The following is an 18,858-nucleotide window of genomic DNA, read 5'->3' as shown; positions in this document are numbered from 1 at the left end:
ACGTGCCAAGAGCAAGTCGATCAGAGCAAAGCCAAGCAATCGGACAGGAATGGCGACGTACCGGACCTCAAGACCGCAGGGGTTCAACAAACACGACAACCAAGCCAGGCGAGAGAGGGACTTACTCTGAATATGTGCTACAATTACCACCGCCCGCGGCACCGAGCTTTCGAATGCCTCCCGAGAGATCAACAGCATCAGGGAAATTGACATCATCGTTCGCATGGGGATCAGCGTGACGAATGGACGCAACTTTCCTTCAACCTCCACAGGAAACAACACCAGGATCTACGGGAATCTCAATCAGAGGTGATTAAAGACAGCCTGAGAAGAAAACAGCTAACCTGGTCACGAAAGCCCACCACCTCGCTACATCATCAGCACGAGACACGGACCGACGTATAAAGTACTCCCACCGAAAGGAGGTCCAAAGGAAACCGGCACTGATTCTCGCGTTACTCGTCAGACATCATCAACAGCCAGTCTTCCCAAGTCGCGGGCGTGGCTCTTCGGTCCGCCTCAGGTCATATGATAACCGGTCACCAGAGAAACAGCAGTAAAATTCAAGTTAGGAGTACAGAAGAAGACATGACGCCTTCCCATACGCCGAACTTCACCGTGACGCCATCATCGGAGTTAGTTTCGTCCGAAAAACAGCATCGTCGTCGAGCGGTCAGTAGAAAGCTTTGAATCTCTGTAGCCAACAAAATCATCCTGGAGAACGGAAGGAGGCGACACTCTAAAGGAAAGCGGCGGCCTCTGCCTAACCGGTGTCGGAGAAGGAGGGACCAAGATGGATTGTTCCAGGAGGAAACATCACTCCGAGAAGTGGAGAAGTCGACCAAGCAGTAACGAAGGAATATCCAACCGAGCCTGAAGAGAAAAACCAGCCGATCAGCAACGCCATCAGCATCTGAGTCGAGACAAGCCGTGGAAAAAGTCGCCCACCAGCAGAAGACTCCCCTAAACTACCCACCACCCAAGGAGGAGACGCCGAAGACCAAATATCAAGACCACCAACTGTTACGAAGTCAAGAAGTCGTGGTGTCAGCGAACAAAACACTCAGATGTCTGGCTAAGCGGGAAAAAGGAATAAAGGAAGTATGGATCCGATCCGAAGATTCTGGATACCAAGGCGCTCGGTTTGGATCCGAAGGAAACAGCTGCAAAACACATAAACGAACGAGAGCGCCTTCATGAACCGGAAGACGTGATTGAACCATCGAACATGGTGTTGAGCAGATCTGCAACAAAACAATTCGAAGACCGACTTACCAAGTCGCACAAACACCGAAAGGAATCCTTGGAAACCAGAAGTTCGAAGCATGCGGGGCAGCTGAGTGAGTCGAACTAATGGGAACGCACGGAGCAGCTGGTGAAACAGAAAACAGGCCACCCAGATAACTGCAATACAGAAACAAAGGCATGGTTAGTGGTCACCAAGGAGAGGTACGGAGAGTTGATGTGCTCCATGGAGGACGAACAACAAACCCCTGTAACACCAATCCTGCCCAACAACCATTCCACACCCCATCCTACCCACTCCAAGGGTCATGTCCAACCGCCTTAAACTTTCCCCCCTTCCCCCCTTGGATCCAAGAAGCACCCTTCCCCTTCTCTTTTGTTCCAGGTACCAGGGCAAGCAACGTTACCACTGTGGCGTTGAGGCGTGCAGCTCCAGAGCACCCTCGCGGGTTACCGCCACCGGACTTCACGACAACAGCGCCCAACCATGGCAGAGCCAGATCGATCAGGGCGTTGGCAGAGGCGTTGCTCAAAGACGCCCAATGCCCTGGCGCCAGCAAACCGGACTTCACGACAACAGCGCCCAACCATGGAGGGAACCAGATCGACCAAGGCGTTGGCAGAGGCGCTGCTCTAAAAGCGCCCGATGCCCTGGCGCCAACAAAGCGGACTACACGACTACGACGACCGACCCCGGCCTGGACACTAGCAACCAAGGGGGTCACGCCAGGCGGCGGTCAGGGGGAAGGCCCTAGACCTCTCGTCCAAGTGGCTACCAGGGAGCCACCACGGGCCGTCGTACCAACATGGAGCGACGTATGTACCGATGTGACAATATGCGCGCGGTGTGTCATTAGGTTTGATGTAGGGGTAGATATCTGATGGTGTGTAGTACTTAAAACAGATTTGTTATACTTACTGGTTATTCGGCTTGTCAGGCAACCACCTTACGAATGTTGGGGGAAAACGATTAGGACATGACCTGCTGTCATTAGCTCGGGGGGATGGAATAACGAAAGGGGGAAGTGTCACTAATGGGATGGTTAGGGTGTAAGCTAGGTTAGGGCAAATGGTGGCAAGGGAACTGACCTCGGGGGGATGGCTGCACCACACCTAGCTGTCGGAGGATCGAGGAGACGTTACATATGGATTCCAGAAACAGCACCTCGCATCGCAGGAAGGCAGAGGACGTCAACGTTTTAGCCAAGGCAGACGAAGAAGGCCAGCCGACTACCATGCAGAACAAGCCCACCCTTAATTGTGGGGGCACAATTAAAAGAAGAAGCCTGAAAATGTAACAGCTGGAAGCTGTAACATTTTTTCCGTACATCAAAAAAAGACATCTCTCACACTCTATACGTAAGGACGATCGCACTGTCTGCCGCGGCGCTGAGCCGGCGTGGGGAGGGGGTCGACCAAACGATCCCCGACTCGTCGGCCGGTCACCATTAAGCGAAGATCAAAGGCTCGCCGAAGGGTGGAGTACAAACACACCCATCCGGGCCGGCGCAGTGGCCGCCGACAAACGAAACGCAGCCGGAACCACCTGCTCCCGGTGCTGGACCAGCCTCCCGACGCCTGGCGCCACGCACATCCTGCCGACGCAGCTGACAGGAAGGTGAGAGGATGTCGTTGCGGTCAGCCGTCCGGCACAGGCAGGGACCGACATCCGGCGAAAATCGAGTGTGAAGACGTCATCCGGCAGGAGACAGCTGAGACGGATGAGCCGAGCAAGTGAGGATGACGTCACGTTCCGGCGGAATGGAGGAGGAGGGCGACGGTCTCGACTCCGGATGCGAGACGGGATGTCGCCAATTTTCTGCCCCGGTCAGCGAGGCCCGGCGACGCCCGGAACCTCCGGCCCGGAAATCACAGGAGAACAAAAACTCAATGCAGAAGAAGAAGGGGACGAGACAGACCCGGGACGGATCACCGGAGGTCGACCACCAGAGACAGAACGCCTCGGGACTCGGCGCGGGACACCCCCCCCCCGCCCGGCTTCGGCCGGAGCGGCCTCTCTGCTGATCGGATCATCACTGCACCGGACCTCAGCTGGAGTGGACAGCAATCATCAAACACTGTCAAGTGAGTCATCTCATCTGTCCGCCCCATCAAGACTGCCTCCCGTCATGGACAATTCACCTCCCATTTACCCATCGGATGTCTCTGATCTGGATTACAAATGCCACTCCCTGAGGTCTAACTTGAGCCACCATTAGGAGGGTAATGGGTTAACACCGTGCAGGGGAGGGCGGTAGGATGGTCTCGCGCGCTCCATATTGCGTCCCGGCCGGGCAGACCGCGGTACGACCTGTTTGTAAGGGAGGGCAGATGGTCATTACATTCCGCTCCCGACCGAGTAGCGCGGCAGTGGTGCGTCTGTTTGTAAAGACGGGGAGGGGTGTGAATGGGTCCGACTAGTCCGGCATTACCAATGGGGTGGGGAGAGGGTTAGCGCGACAGCCGGGGCGGGTCAGTAATGGTCAGTGTAGGCTAATGGCTCACCATTACATTGGTATTGGGGGAGCGCTATCCGTCGGCCATCGCGCGCGCGGTCTGGCAGCAGTGAGGTGGGGGATTCAATGTATGAGGGGAGGGGAATAGGTCAGGTGGTGTCATTTTTGGGGCGCTGGTCACTATTGACGCGTCAAACTACGTCAGATGACGTCATGACGGTTCAATTCGCGATGGTTTGTAATTAAGTTCTCTGCAGTTAGGGCGTTGGGATTAGATTTAAGGCTAAGTTGGCATTGGCGAGCTGACAACCGATCGTGGTACACCGGTTGAAAATGACCAGCATTGTATCGTCCGTTTGTAAATATAGCGTGAAAATTCAATAATCTGTCTGGGAAAGAAGGGAGGGTTACTTCAGATATGTTGCTGATTCGGATTCACAGAGACCGCTAACGTAATTATCTTTAAGTTGTCACGTCGACCACACGACCTTACGCCGGCATAACATCACAGACTCACCGGGACTGCACCGCGGCGATCTGATCGCGAATCAACGGAAATGCAATGATCACCCCTCACGACGCGACCATCACAGATACATTTTTTTTTAAGCTAGCAGGTCAGCATAAGTTGTTTCATAATCTAACTAGTTTGAACTCGGTAGGCCAGCGTATCAATCCATTGTCAATCTAGTGTTAATTCCAAGTCTGTCAATCGATTCTCAATTCTTACAAGTGCTATTCGAGATAAATCGACGGTCAGCGTAGGATCGCCACATTCCTGGGACAGATTCACCATTTGGATAAGGTTTGATACGAAGGCGGCCCAAGAAGTCGTGACGTGTTCAGTTACATTCGGATAAGGAGAGTAAACATAAACATCAAACATTATTCTGCTCCTTCGGCAGCTCAGCGCCAGAACAAGAACGCTGGGGGTCTGAATCGCCTTCCGGGTTGTTATTAAATCAGCATTGAGTCGTTTCGTGATTCGCGTTCATATAACCGATACAAATCTGAATCACCTTTTCAATCGTTATAAATTTATCGCTGTTCGTAACCTGTCAATAAATCCCCCTTTCTCTCCTAGCATTATCAGTACCTAACGGATATTGATGCCAGCTCCCCCTTCGAGGTATATCAAAGAATAACGTGGAAATGTTACGGTTGCTAAATTGATGCATCATTTGAGACAATGGATCATAAACATCAAGCGAGTTACCGTTCAATGTGACGTGATTATGTCAAAAATGTCACCCTGCTTGCACACGCCTAGAGTTGGTTACGGAGGGAAGCGAGAAATTACCGCAGCTCATGTCCTTCATGTAGAATAAAGAATTTGTTCTATTCAGGTCAGATTGTCCCCAGGCCACCTTACTGAACGGGATGCAGATCCTAATTAGCTGATGTTGGACCTGTGAGCTTTTCTCTAAACTGAGCGATTGTAGTCCGCGCGAAATGAAAAATGTATGACCTTGACCTTAAACATGACCTTAAACAATTAACAGGTCAATTGACGCACCAACGGTAGCACCACTAGCGCCACCTACAAGATCCATTGCCTTCGGCACAAACTCCGACAGCGCTCAGATGCAGCTGACAGTACTAGCAGTGCCGCCTAGCGTGAAATAGACCAAGCTGGTTCCCTAAACTGCCGCAAGAGGTCCCTCGTGTCGGCACGCAATTGCGTGTGACTGACTGAAATGAGTGGGTGAGTGAGAGGGCGAATGTGAATGATCATAGTGAGAGAGAGAGAGAGAGAGAGAGAGTGAGCGAGAGAGAGAGAGAGAGAGAGAGAGAGAGAGAGAGAGAGAGAGAGAGAGAGAGAGAGAGAGAGAGAGCGAGAAGGTGAGTGAGCGAGAGAGTGAGTAAGCGAGAAGGTGAGTGAGCGAGAGAGTGAGTAAGCGAGAGAGTGAGTGAGCGAGAGAGAGAGAGAGAGAGAGAGAGAGAGAGAGAGAGAGAGAGAGAGAGAGAGAGAGAGAGAGAGAGAGAGAGAGAGAGAGAGAGAGAGAGAGAGAGAAAGAGGGAGGAGGATGTCGAAGCAAAACGTTTTAATTCAGTCTTTACAAAGATCGACCCCATAAATGAAAGCTTTTGGTACGAATGAGATGCGTGGCACTCTACTGCCACCTAGCCCGTATAACCTACAACTACATCCACTAGGCGGCGCCAAAAGCGTCGGTGAGTCAGAATGATCGCCGGTCAGGCGTGGAACAAGGTCATGTCACCGCTAAGCTCATAATTACCAGCATTTTAAATGGTTATCACCTAACTCTCTGCGTTGGCTTAAATCACAGATATCGTATAGATTCGATGAAATATCTTTTGTTTAAAGAACTCAGACCAACAGCAAACCCAAGGTCTGAGTTTCAACTTCGTTTCAACATCTAACAAATGAGGAAATCAAACAAGATAGCTTTTGATCACCGGGCACATTCTCAAAGGAATTAGCATTTAGAGATCATTGCATGTAATTACGTTCAATTTGTCGAACCCCTTCAAGTCCTTTCAAGTAAGGCGTGATAACTCATTTAACCAGCAGGCAACGTGACCGTCATGTTAATATAACCCAGATAAGGCCAACGGCAAAGACAGTGAATCTCACGAGCACAACCCGGTCCCTCGCCGCTGGATCGGAAAGAGCGCTGGTCAGCGGCCCTCAGCTGCACCGCGAACAATGCACCAATATGGACCTGCTGAGAGAAACAAATTATCTGTTAAGACAGCTGGACGAACCCTTCTTTCAACGATTGACCCACGATGACCTCAGTAGAAAAGACGGACAAATTTGCGGGTGGTCAAAAAAGGGGAGAATAGACAGCAGCCACATATGATCAAAAATTTAGAAAATTTTGGTGAACAACTCTACGGTCTGATTCTGGGAGAAACTGGTTACCTTTGTCAGTCGAAACCAAACTGTACATCGCGAGGCACGCTACCAAATCAGATTAGTAGACAATTATAGGCTAAAGGCAGGAATGGAGAATTATTTGGTTATGATTGAGCGTGCATCACTAAAACCTCGAAATTGGAAGAAAGTGACATGGCTGAGTCAGATGGTGTTAGATTCAACTGAGCAGCACCAGGGACTTATGAGGAAATTGCACCAACCCCAGTCACATTTCTAGTGTCGTTCCCTCAATATGTCAAAGGTCATTGCCACCCCAAGCCTTGGAGGACATTCACCTCATGTCATGCGTGGTGTGAAAAGTACTGACAACCGTACTTACAAAGTTTTGGAGGGATATGTAGAAATTAATGAATGCAGATGATAAACAGCAACATGTATCAATTCAAGTCAGATTATTCCCAGTAACACCTAAGGTTATGTGATCCCTTTCTATTGACATGATCTATTGAACATGGAATTTCAATGTCAACGATCATTGACCTCACAAGTCACAACTGATCTCATATCTGGCCTCGGATGCTAACACCACAGTTTCGGACCAGTGTGGTTTCACTTAAAAAGGGATATCCTGGAATTGAAATTTATAAGGCATCATTGAACATGACACACTTTGTCAGATGGCGGAACAGATACAACGAAGGGCTGTCTATCGGATTGTCCTCTATCCTGGACAGCTACCTTGACTGAAATTATAATAGCAGGTTTGCCAGCAAAAGTACCCACTAGGTAAATAAATCAAATTACCATTAACACTGGAGAAATGGCAATGAGCGTACTATTGATTACACCAGTCTTTGCCGAGTCATCAATTTAGTTTAAAAATTAGCATCATTCTCCAATGGTCAGTTCCCCATTAGCTTATTGTAATTTACTGCTCCGGTCTTTGATTTGATATAGCCATTTCCCATTGCTGATGTTCCCCATTTGAATAATTGGATACCACATTTGCCAAAATTTGTACACCTTCAACAACATAGCAATCGGTAAACCGAGCTTCCTTAAATTAGAACACCACAAGTCGATTGTCAATTGCAAGTTAAATAAATCATCTGGTCGAGTATGTCAATAAAAATCTGCATCATAAAATTGACTCTCACAAAAATCGGTTCAGTAAGATAACATGAAATCACATGAGTTGAATTGTTTTTTAAATCGAAATGCCAAATTGAGACTAATCCGGCGCACTACCTTAGAGTTCCCTTGATGCAAATACTTACGACCCCAGAGAAATTTGCGACAGCGCGGGGAGGGACGCCAGACGGCAATCCACAAAAAAAAATATTCATGATTACAAATGATTGGGCACTACCGAGAATTACTTCATTAAATCACAGGCAACACTCAGAATAGTCAAGTTGAAATTCAGATCAAAGTTGGCGTGTCCAAGGTTAGACGATGAGAAGTCCGAATATACGCGTACCAACCCGCAGACGACACGATCTTATGACGTCATTACTGATCAACAAGGGTAAACAAACACAGTCTGTTTCCTGGAATATGACGTCACTGAGTGAATATAGCAAGCTGCGGTGGAGACGTTTCGGCTGATAGGCGTAAATATCGTGTAGATGAAAGGAGTAGTAGATGGTCTGAGTATTTGGCGGCGCAGATTTCTCTATCCGATGATTTTTTTTTTTTTTGTTCGGGTCGCGGGTAACAATTGATTCGTACCGCGCAGCGGTGCGCACATGGACTGAAGGGATTCTACGGGTCAGACAGGTAAGGAGATACAGAAGGAGTGACCCTGAAGTGGTCGATAGCTATTGAAACCGGAATTACAAAAGGAGGAAAGATCTAAGGATGGATGCTAGCCGGAGAGGAGGTATGTTGCAACACTTTCATGTGTTTTTGACTCTGCTGATACGTCTAAGTCTTCTAGGATTGGACTGTCTCACGTTACGGAGTAAGTAAGTAAATATGTTAGGCAGATATCAGAACAAAGAACGCCATAAGACGCCCAAGCTGAGAGGTGAGTCAGAAAGAGACAGAGACAGGACGAGGGAGCACACTGCCGAAGGTGAGTGACAAATACGAAAATGACAGAGGATAAGGCGAGGGATAATTCCGCAAGAGGGGAGAGACTGAGAGTCAAGAATTGGGCGAAGGATTAATACCGCCGAGATGAGGTAAGTGATTAAGCCCATCGTTGGAAGGCCACAGCATGTATCACTCATGAAGCTAACGCGCGTGAAAAACACATCTGTAGGACAAACTTCTACGACTTCGGATAAAATTGAAGGTTAGATAAGTCATGGAGTCTTTCGAATCACACCGGTCAATGATTGAAAGGCGCCACTCGCGGGTGCCATGGCTGTATGAGAGGGTAGGAACCTGTTCGAGCCCAAAGAGACTGCGGTCGTCGGGGTAGCAGGCTTGTGTCCACCGGTTCGTTAGGTGAAAACGCGTAAGACGGTCTCTCACAGAAGGGCTGCAAGGGTCAGTAACCAACGTCCGGCCGCGGGATTTTAGTAGGGAAACAGAGATGTGCCGTGAGCGGCAGAGGTTGACGGACCAATCATAAGCCACCGAGGAACGCTAATAACTGACGCTACCCGCGTCGATCTTTAGACAAGTAATCGGGGTCAAATGATGTAGGTGTTCGAAGAGAGTGGGCCGGCAGAGATTGATTGAACCAATCACACCCTCGACGAACGCTAATAATGTAATCGCTACCTGCGTTGCACCTTTAGACAAGTAATCAGGGTCAAGTGATGTAGGTGTTCGAGGATATTGGGCCAGGGAGCCCAAGAGGTGCTAGGAGGAGCACACACGATTCCAATGTTGGAATGGGGCGCGATAAGTCGTTGGGAGGTAAGAGTAAGCCTAGATGAAAATTACACTAATCACGGAGTCTATTGAACAAATTGCGTTTATTGTCCCTGATATGTACCGCTGGAGGGAGTTAGAATAATTGCTGGGAGGGACTGAGAGGTCGACGCGGGATCAAATTTATTGTAGTGGGATGAGAGAGGTATGACAAAGAGAGTGAGTCTGAGGGAGATTGAGGTATGCGTCATATAGTGTAAGGACCAGCGGGAGATCTAATCTCAGCATTGAGGGCGACATTAAATGGGGATGTACTCGATTATCTTTGGGATGATAGGCATTAGAAAGGGAGAGAATGGTGGGTAGCTATCAGGTATCAGATGGTGGCTTCAGGTTATGTCCTCAAGGGAGGCATCAAAATTATATGCTTTGGGGAGACATCCGTGTCCTAAATTCCTTATGAGACAGATACCATCCTAGGCAGTGAAGACTATATGTTGACAAGCGACAAGCCAGCCTCATTATAAATATTGTTTGTGACGAGCCCCAGGCACAAGGAACGGTGGCGGAAAGGAATCGGTCAGCTTGAAACCAACGGACCGACCAGCAATTGGAAATGGGTGTGTAATTACGTTTGAACAAGAGAGAAATCAAACAGCAAGAAAATCAACTCATTAATCAACCATTTGAGGATCTACCAGCCGAAAACACTCACCTGAGGTCGTTCCAGAGCACGGCGCAGGTCGGCAACCATCTCGGACAGAAAACACCCCCGATGAACGAAATTTTATTAAACAATTTTTTTTTTGAAACATACTCCCCACCGCTTCCGGACCCCCAGGGGGGGCATCATCACATTGTCACATGTGCGCCGCATTCGCGATTGTTGCCGACGCCTGTTTGCAGGTGAGCCCACTACAGTTGTTATACATATCTAAAAACCGATAAACTTTTAGGCGAAAAAGGCACTATTCCCGGCCCATTTTTTTTTTTGCGATATTAGGTAAAAACAGAAGCTTCTTATCCTAGGAAAAATAAAATGGGAAATCTTTCAAAGGTGGCACACTACCTTTAATGTTGTGAGTTGTGACCATCGATAGGCAATCTGTATATCAAACATTTGGCTGGTACCTGCAACATTTTAGGAGAGTGTGGAATAGTAGAACACCTGTGAAATGTAAATGTGATTACTGCTCACTGTCCAGTCTTCTGAAACAAATTTCAGTAATTCAAGCTCTTTTTGTCCTTGCTTTTCTATGAATGTGTTAATGCTTTTTGTAGGCAATCCCTCTTTGATTACAGGTAATATTTTAACAATTATAGACTGGAATTGAGCTTCAAAATTGTGGGTATATGTGGGAACAACTCAGCCAAAATCAGCCTGCTGGTTGTTGTGGTTGGACAATGGGTAGCTGCTGGGCGGGGCGGTTGCTGAAATTGCCAAAATGTGGCATCTCTAGTAGGGGTAAGAATCAAGAATGCAGATTTTTTTAGTATGCCGGTATTTTGCTGTTTTTTTTTCGGTGTGTGGTATCATGTCAGTATCCCAGAAAATCTGTGTGAGGCCGGTAGCAGCCTTGGGGGAAATTTTGCGACTCTACTTTTTATACTATTTTTGTCCTCAACGTAGGCCTCAGTTCAGCTCAAAACTCGGCATCATCTGTATAGATCGTTATGGGGTGAAGGGATTTTCGTAGCCCGCGTGACGTCACGGTAAAGGAATTCTGAGGCTCGTGAACGGGGGCGGGGGCTGGGGCTGGCCACCTACCTGCAGCAGCTGCACTAGCAGCATGCACGCACCCGGGTCGCGCTCGGACGGCTTGATCACCGATGTGTTACCGCACACGACGGCAGTCGGGAACATCTGTGAACGAGCGGCCGTCAGCTCCGCGGCCCAGCGCCACCGGTACCTGCCCGCCACCGGCGCTCACAGCCACACCGTCGCCATATGCAATATCGGCCAGACCAAATAAATACAAACACGACAGACGAGAAACAGCAATGCTACAATCGTTCGGAGCGATCAGTTCTTCTGATACGCTTCACATTCCGTCGATAATTGAACGGTCGAGGATCTTCTATAGGGTGAGGTAAAAGTTTTGATACCTTCCGTCACAGACTTCTCTATATATGTAGAGAAGTCTGTGCTTCCGTCAATCCGATGTAACTTGGAATATTTCCAATATGCTCCCAAATATCGCCTTGCTGAGAACGTCCTTGGGTTCCTGCGTCCTTCCTGAGGCGGAGATGAGCTGAACAGGTGATTTTGACCCAGAGGGTGACTAGGCTAGGTCATTTTTTACCCAGTGATCAGCGCATGAACCACGGCCTAGACATCAGGGTCAGACATTTCAGTTTTGAGGTGCGCAATCGTGCTATTGGCATGCTCTAAGGTGGTTTCTCACAGAAGGACGTTGCCCGATTTTTCGGAGTCCCAGTTCTCACCACCAAGCGCTGGTGGAAAAAGTTTAAGGAGAAGGGGAGCGTCACAGGAAGACCCCAATCAGGGCTGCCCTTCTGCATTTCAACCGTCGCCATGATCGTCATGGAGAAATCACCTGGAAATTCCAAGCACTCTGCGAAAAAAAGCTGGCTAAAAGGCCAACTCAAAGGATCATCCGGGGTCTGGGACGATTTTCCGTAAATACTGCAGAGACAAACTGGTACTGAAGATCGTATTGGGAAATTCTGACTTCAACGAGCGTATGTGGTAGAAAACCACTACTTTGGTAGAGGCACTACTGCTGTCTGTTACCATTTACAGAGTGATGTTCGACAGTTCGCCCCCCGACGGCCCAGCGTTTGGCTGGAACGGTAGACTGCGCCGTCCCACACCCACGTGCAGCGGCACAGTATATCCCTCTCAGTTGGGGAAACTACGAGGGAAGATCCAAAAATTGATCAGCCAATCAACGGCTGGAGTGGGCGGGGCGATGACCATGTATGGTCATAAAATCAGAAAACTTCATCTTTTCCAGGCATCCTAGCATTCAAATGAAAAAATAAGGCATTAGAAAATATGTTAACGTCACTTTTCCGGAGTGTAATGCCTGAAACAGACTCTTTCCGCAGTCAGGAAATCGCATGCGAGAGCCTATTCAAATCAGGGTTGTATACGACTCAATCAATAGCAATCAATTCAATCACGACAAATTTGGGAAACCAATCAAATCAATAGAGTCAGAGCAGTTTTCGGGAATTGATTCAATCGACTCAAACGCGACAATGAAAGGAATCAATCAACTCAATCAAACGACTCAAACCAAGACATACATTAGGTTTTTTGCCCCACCATGTTGGAAAAGTGTCCATAGCAGTCTGGTGTACCTACCTACCTACCTACCTACCTACCTACCTACAGAAGAAACATAAAAATATTGTCATTTAAAATTATAAATTGCCATGCCATTCAAAGATTCTATGTAATAAGGAAGGATACCTAGTGATGGACAGGTGGATCATGATATTGAGGTTCAATGGGTAGCATTGGAGCAGAAGTTTCATTTAATGGGTGCAAAATAACCCAGTAGTTGACTCGCCCCTTAACCCAAATCACCACCTTTCACCTAAAAGTTGTCAATTTAATTTTGGCCATATTCCAGCTAAGTCATCAGGCCATCTACCCCATGTAAAGCCCCTGTCTGTCTCTTATGTGAGTTATGCGGAGCTCTTCTGAAATGAACCTTTAACATAATGAACCTAGCTAGGTTTCATGCCACACTGACACCATATGAAAGTCAGTTGGGCAAACTAGACTTTTGGAATCAAAATATGGAGGCATCAATAATTTGATTCTGGTGGGAGGAGCCATGACCAAATATGGGCATGGAATCAATTTTTTGATTCATTTGGGTACACTTTTGACTTCAAATGTATCATTACGGTTGAAAAAAGGCCCATGACGGTGAGATTTTTCTTTATAAAGGTAGAAAAATGTGGTAGGTTTGGAAAAAGTGTTACCTCAAAGCTAAGAAATTGTCCCTTTGGCCTTGTGAATGGGAAAAAGACAGAGCCACTGTCCATCACGTAAAAGCTGTTTTGAGGAAATCACACTGTATGTTATTTTTGTATCATGAATCACATACTAAACTATCAGTATTTGTGTAAAATGGCAAAATGAAATTTTTAAACCCCTAATTATCATTGTTGTAGTGCTTTTATATTATTTATATGGTTTTTACCTGTTGCTTCAGTTTTTGTATTCTTGACATTTAAAAATTGTGAATTGTTATCAAATGTAGTGAAGGTTAAGTACAACAATGCCATAGGTATCTGTTGTAGTGCTGAGGATACCACTAAATGAGAATAATAGCAAGATAAATGCTGTATTCTTGCAAGTCATTGTTGCCTATCTGTTAACATTACCTGTGAATCAAAATAATGATTAGCCAGCTGATGGGGAATCAATATTTTGATTATCTGTTTAAAGTGAACCAATTCCTTGATTGCCTTTCACTACCTATAGAATTCAAATTGTTATGATAGGAGCAATATTATTTTGCTTAGGAGATAGTTCCAGCATTTCTGTTCAAGATCAGGCATGCTCCTTCTTGAAACACTCTCTTATTTTTATGTGATTGGTAAGTTAGAAATGGTCTGCATTTATGCCCAAATATGGTCATAAGGAATCAATCTTTTGATGCCTCCATATTTTGATTCCAAAGGTCTAGTTTGCCCAACTGAAGTGTTGAAAATGTGCTACAAATTTGACAACTTCATTAGGTATGCTTTATGAAGACAGCAGGAAAGCAGGTAGGTACCTACTTACCTGCCTAGATGTGTCACTGGCTACCAACAGTACCAACGAAGGTAGATAGGTTATATGTGAAGAATTCAAAACATTTTATTGCAATACAATTTGAAACTGTTAGGACTGGGGGATAGGGATGAGGATTAAAAATACATTGAAAAGGAAATGGAGAGGACAGGGACTCTGGAACCACAGGATAAGTTAAGGACAAAGGAAGTAGGAACAAGGCAAGGAAAATTAAAACGCGAAAACGGCACGGTGCGACTGCGAAAAAAACAAAGAAAACGTTTTGCCATCGTTTTGCCAACAATGAACAAGTATGCTAAGCTTTTATAAATACTTATTCTACTTCTTTGATTTTTTGGTAAGATGACGTCATTGATAATCGTGAAGTATGGTAGATTATCATAAAATAAATCGGTTGTACACCAATTTCGTTTTAATTATGATTTCATTTGAAATAAAACCACTTTATAATATTCAGTAAAATATTTTAAGGAAAATGAAATATATTAAATATGTTATGCTTAGGCTCTCAGGAGAAAAGGATCAACAAACGTTCTGCTGCAAATTTAACAATGCAGCAAATTTAGCGAGACGAAAACGGCGCTTTTGTTTCAGTTATTTTTGTAGAGGTTTCAGATATTTATAGAGTTCAGTGGGTTGTTTCTGAGGAGATGTGGATATGTGAATTATTAATTAATCACACTTTATTAGTATATAGGGCCTTGCACTTTATCATCTGGATTAAAAAAAAAAACGTTTCCTGCTGAGTGCAGAAAGGTAGGTAGGTGCATCGCCAGGTTCCATAGATATATGCCAGGTTCTATCACCAGGATTGGAGCAGTTATTGCAGTTGAAAGTCAAAGTTGGCTGTTCATGGTTAGGCCCTGTTCTTTATTTGGCCATCTACCCCATAATGCAGTTGTGATGACAAACAGTTTTCAGTGTAGTTTTGTGATCTTTGATGTCATCAATTGGTGTCATTATTTTTCGTCAACTAAAACTTATTTGAACTTTCCATTCAATCGACTCAATCATACGAGTCACTCTAATTTTCGGGAATCAAATCAGTCAACCAGTCGCTAAAGTCAAACGAGTCAGTCAACCAGTCATCTCGAAAAGTCAATCGACTCAATCCAATCAACTCAAAATACGCGTTGAATCAAATCAATCAATTCAATCGACTTGATTGGTATACAACCCTGTCTACAACAATATCCCCCACAGACAAAGTTTCCGCCCCGGAAACTGATCAACCTCTGCATGGCCCGCGGACATTGATGCACCAGGTAAGACGGTACACTTTGGCACTTTACACATATGTACATTCATACATGAGCAATGAACACTTCAAACCATAAGCATTACCTATGAACACAAAATGTACACGCCACTTCTGTCATACATCACCACATAAAACAGGATGGAGATTACGTTTCACATAACAATACCATATCCACTTCAAGCCGAATCATCTCATATGAGGTCTTAATGACTAGTGGTACCTAATGGGGTGTCTGACAGTTCGACCCGCTCTCGTGATTATCGACTTTGGCACATTTGGAGTCGCCTGAGTGACCAGGTCCTGCTGCCCAGAGGACTTGTCTTGCCGCGGCGTTTTGTCGCCATGTGGCCTTACGTGTTTGTCAGCTGACTGGGGATCAGGCCCGGTCTCGGTCTCGGGTCTCTTTTCGGTCTCGGTTCTGTGGGACTGGGCCGAACTGATGAGGCGACGAGCGTTGACGGCGTCGCCAAATGCGAGTGGGGTAAACAGGCGGCCCCAGTGGGTGAGTTTCCCGTGCTTGGGTGATGCGGTTTTAAGCGGTTGTGGTGGACCGTCATTTCCGTCGCCTCTCCTTCACCTGCAATGAGATATGTCCAGTTTCGACGTTTCGCTATCACGCGGTAGGGTCCCTTCCAGCGAGGGGACAACTTTCTCACGTCTCCACCCTGTACCGCATTTTGCCTGAGCCAGACGCAGATACAGATACAGATGTGTATTCACGAATAATCCACAGTACACTGGGGCTTTTCATACTCGCACGTCAGATGGCTCAATGGACAATGGAAGTAGTTTTGATTCGCATAAACATTAGCACATGTACACACACACACACACACCAGTAAATAAGTTATGCCGCAATCAGCCGGTTCGATCACAAAAGATTGCCTATCACCGCGCCCTGTACAGATAGGTAATGACGCTCCCTCTGCTGACAGTGCCCCGCGACGCAAGCACGTCATTGTACGCCGTTACACCACTGTAGCAGAGTCGCCTGCGGCCCGCCTCGGTACAGATACGCGGCAAAGTGAGGCGGTCGGCACCCCGCGTCTGGTGCCGGTGCCGCTGACCAGCGGGCCGGCCGACGCGATGGTACGAACCAGCGGCGCGGGCAACTGTAGCGTCACGAGTCGGTGCACAGCGATGATGCGGTGGTACAGGTACAGCTCGCGCGCGGTTAGCCAGCCAACATCGTTGATGACATCTGAGACGCGCTGGTGTTTACGCCGTCCACTCAATACACGGGCAGCAAAGTTGACCAACTTCTGAACTCTATGAATCTGAGATTTGTTGCAGCTAACTACCGTATACAGATATGCAATACCGGACGATCGAAAAGACAAGCGCAGTGATCAGTGTTCTCAGGGTGCCAGTGGGGATAACATGCTTCGCTTGGTTCAAGGCAATCAATATACCGGTGCACTTCGGAACGAGCTGGTCTACATGGGGCTGGTAGGTCATGTTCCTGTCAAAAATCACACCCAAATTTCGCGCCTGGTTTGAGCAGGTAACGGTGGAGCCAACGAAATTTACTTTGATATCGCAGGGGACATCGCTGAGCATTTGACGTGAACCGAAAATCATGAACTCTGTTTTTTCAGCGTTAACTTTCATCCCGTGGTCACAAAACCAGTTAAACATACAGTGGAGAGCACTTTCAATCCTGCTAATTAGCAGCGGTAGATCCTGCTTTTTACCGGTCGTCCAGATCTGAGTGTCGTCGGCAAATTGAACGATTCGCACGTTTGAGAACGCGGCTGCCCGGCTCATAGTTATGTTCCACTATGCGCGCATCATGCCTGATTTGGCCACCATGGGATCTGGTATCCCTCCCAGTAGCTTCACCACTTCGGCGGAGATCGAGTCGAGTGTGGCTGCCGGGCAGGCTGCACACACGTGTCGGACACATTCCTTTACATTACCAGAAACAAAGAAACGCAAGTTTGTCACAAGTTTGTCGGTATTCCACTTCTTCATCTGACCAAACAAACAGTAGTCCTCCAGCCATGATATCCAATCTTGTGCACTGCCGTTCTCAAACTTCTCCAGAACCAAATGGTCCGACATTTTTAACACCGCTGCCACCACTGTTATGGGTTCGATATTGCTTCGTACTGACGGTAAATTTGTTAGAAATTATCATTCACACATGTTCCACTTTCTATTTCAACATCCTCGTTTTCCCACTGGCTATCACAGCAGCTGTTTGTTCATTTTTACAGGCGCTCGTGTTTATCCGCGGGCTAATCCTCATCAAAGTCCTTCATTAGACAGATTATCTACAACACAAGTATAAAAATGCACTGCGTTTGCCGCAATGCGCCATTTGCGTCTCAGCGTGTCATTTTTGCCACAAATCGCACAACTCTGTCAAATATGGTCCGATAAAGGTACAATTTAGTGCCGGGATGCATGCTCGAACGAAAGGTACAGATGCGCTGCATTTGCTGCAATGCCCCAAATTTGTCACAATGCGCCATTTTGAGTCGCAAATTGCAAAATGGCCATAATTTTGTCAAATATGGTCCGATAAGGGTACAATGTCTTGGTGTCTTGGTAAGGGACTTGGTGTCTTATTTCGAGAACTCGAAAATAGTCATGTACGCTGACGATGTTCAGTTCTTGCACAAAAGTGAACCAAAATGTTTAGAAGGTCTCAAGACAAATGTAGAAAAAACTTTTGAAGAAGCAAACAAATGATTCCAAGAAAACAGTCTACGAATCAATCCAAAAAAGACTGACGTTCTTATCTTTTGTTCACAGCAACGGAGAGACTTGTCAAACTTAGAACTGAAATTTGGTGAGTCAGTGGTACATCCATCTCAACACACTAGGCTTTTAGGGGTTGAAATAGACCAGCATCTTACATTCCAAAATCACATCAATGTCATTGTGCGCAAGTGCTACGCGACACTAAGTGGTCTCTCGAAGATGGCACGCAAACTTCCTCAGAGTGTAAAAAAGATGATCGTAGAAATGCTCGTACTGCCGCATATTGTTTACTGTATGACAGTGTGGTCTGGTTGTGGGCTGTCACAGCGTCATCGGATTCAGAAAGTGCTGAATCATAGTGCACAGATTGTCACTGGGTCTCGGAGATCTGCTCACGCTTCACCCTTGCTTCAGAGGCTTGGATGGCCAAGGCTAGATGAACTTGTCATTGAAAGTGACCTGGCGATGGTTCATAAAATTTTGCAAAACTGTCAGGTGCCAAAGAGTCTTCGCGATAGACTATGTTATCGTCATGATGTTACCGGGAGAGTCACACGTACGACTCGCGCGAGCCTGCTTCAGGTCCCGCGCGTACATACAGAAAAAGCGCGACGTTTCTTTGATTTCCGCGCTGTGTCTCACTGGAACAGGGCTCCAGCGCAGGTCAGGGGTGCTAGGACCTCAGCTGGATGCCGAAAACGAGCGCGGTCGTGGCTCAGTGACTCTGAAAACTAGTCAC

The 18,858-nt window shown here is 46.8% G+C and overlaps 1 protein-coding gene across 2 annotated transcripts in view; it reads right to left on the bottom strand.

Moving 5' to 3' along the window:
• LOC122388177 (probable methylmalonate-semialdehyde dehydrogenase [acylating], mitochondrial) overlaps window positions 1-18,858 on the bottom strand; it is a 268,791-nt gene that overhangs the window by 136,308 nt on the left and 113,625 nt on the right. For both annotated transcript variants that reach the window (XM_043379029.1, XM_043379030.1), the window contains exon 5: window positions 11,141-11,236. In XM_043379029.1, the coding sequence (XP_043234964.1) occupies window positions 11,141-11,236 (96 nt within the window). The remainder of the gene's footprint in view (window positions 1-11,140; window positions 11,237-18,858) is intronic.

This window comes from Amphibalanus amphitrite, unplaced genomic scaffold (genome assembly GCF_019059575.1).
Source record: "Amphibalanus amphitrite isolate SeventyFive unplaced genomic scaffold, NRLGWU_Aamphi_draft 000312F_arrow, whole genome shotgun sequence".
Classification (NCBI taxonomy): domain Eukaryota; kingdom Metazoa; phylum Arthropoda; class Thecostraca; order Balanomorpha; family Balanidae; genus Amphibalanus; species Amphibalanus amphitrite.
Note: the sequence above shows the minus strand (reverse complement) of the source record. Positions and strands in the feature narration are given on the sequence as shown.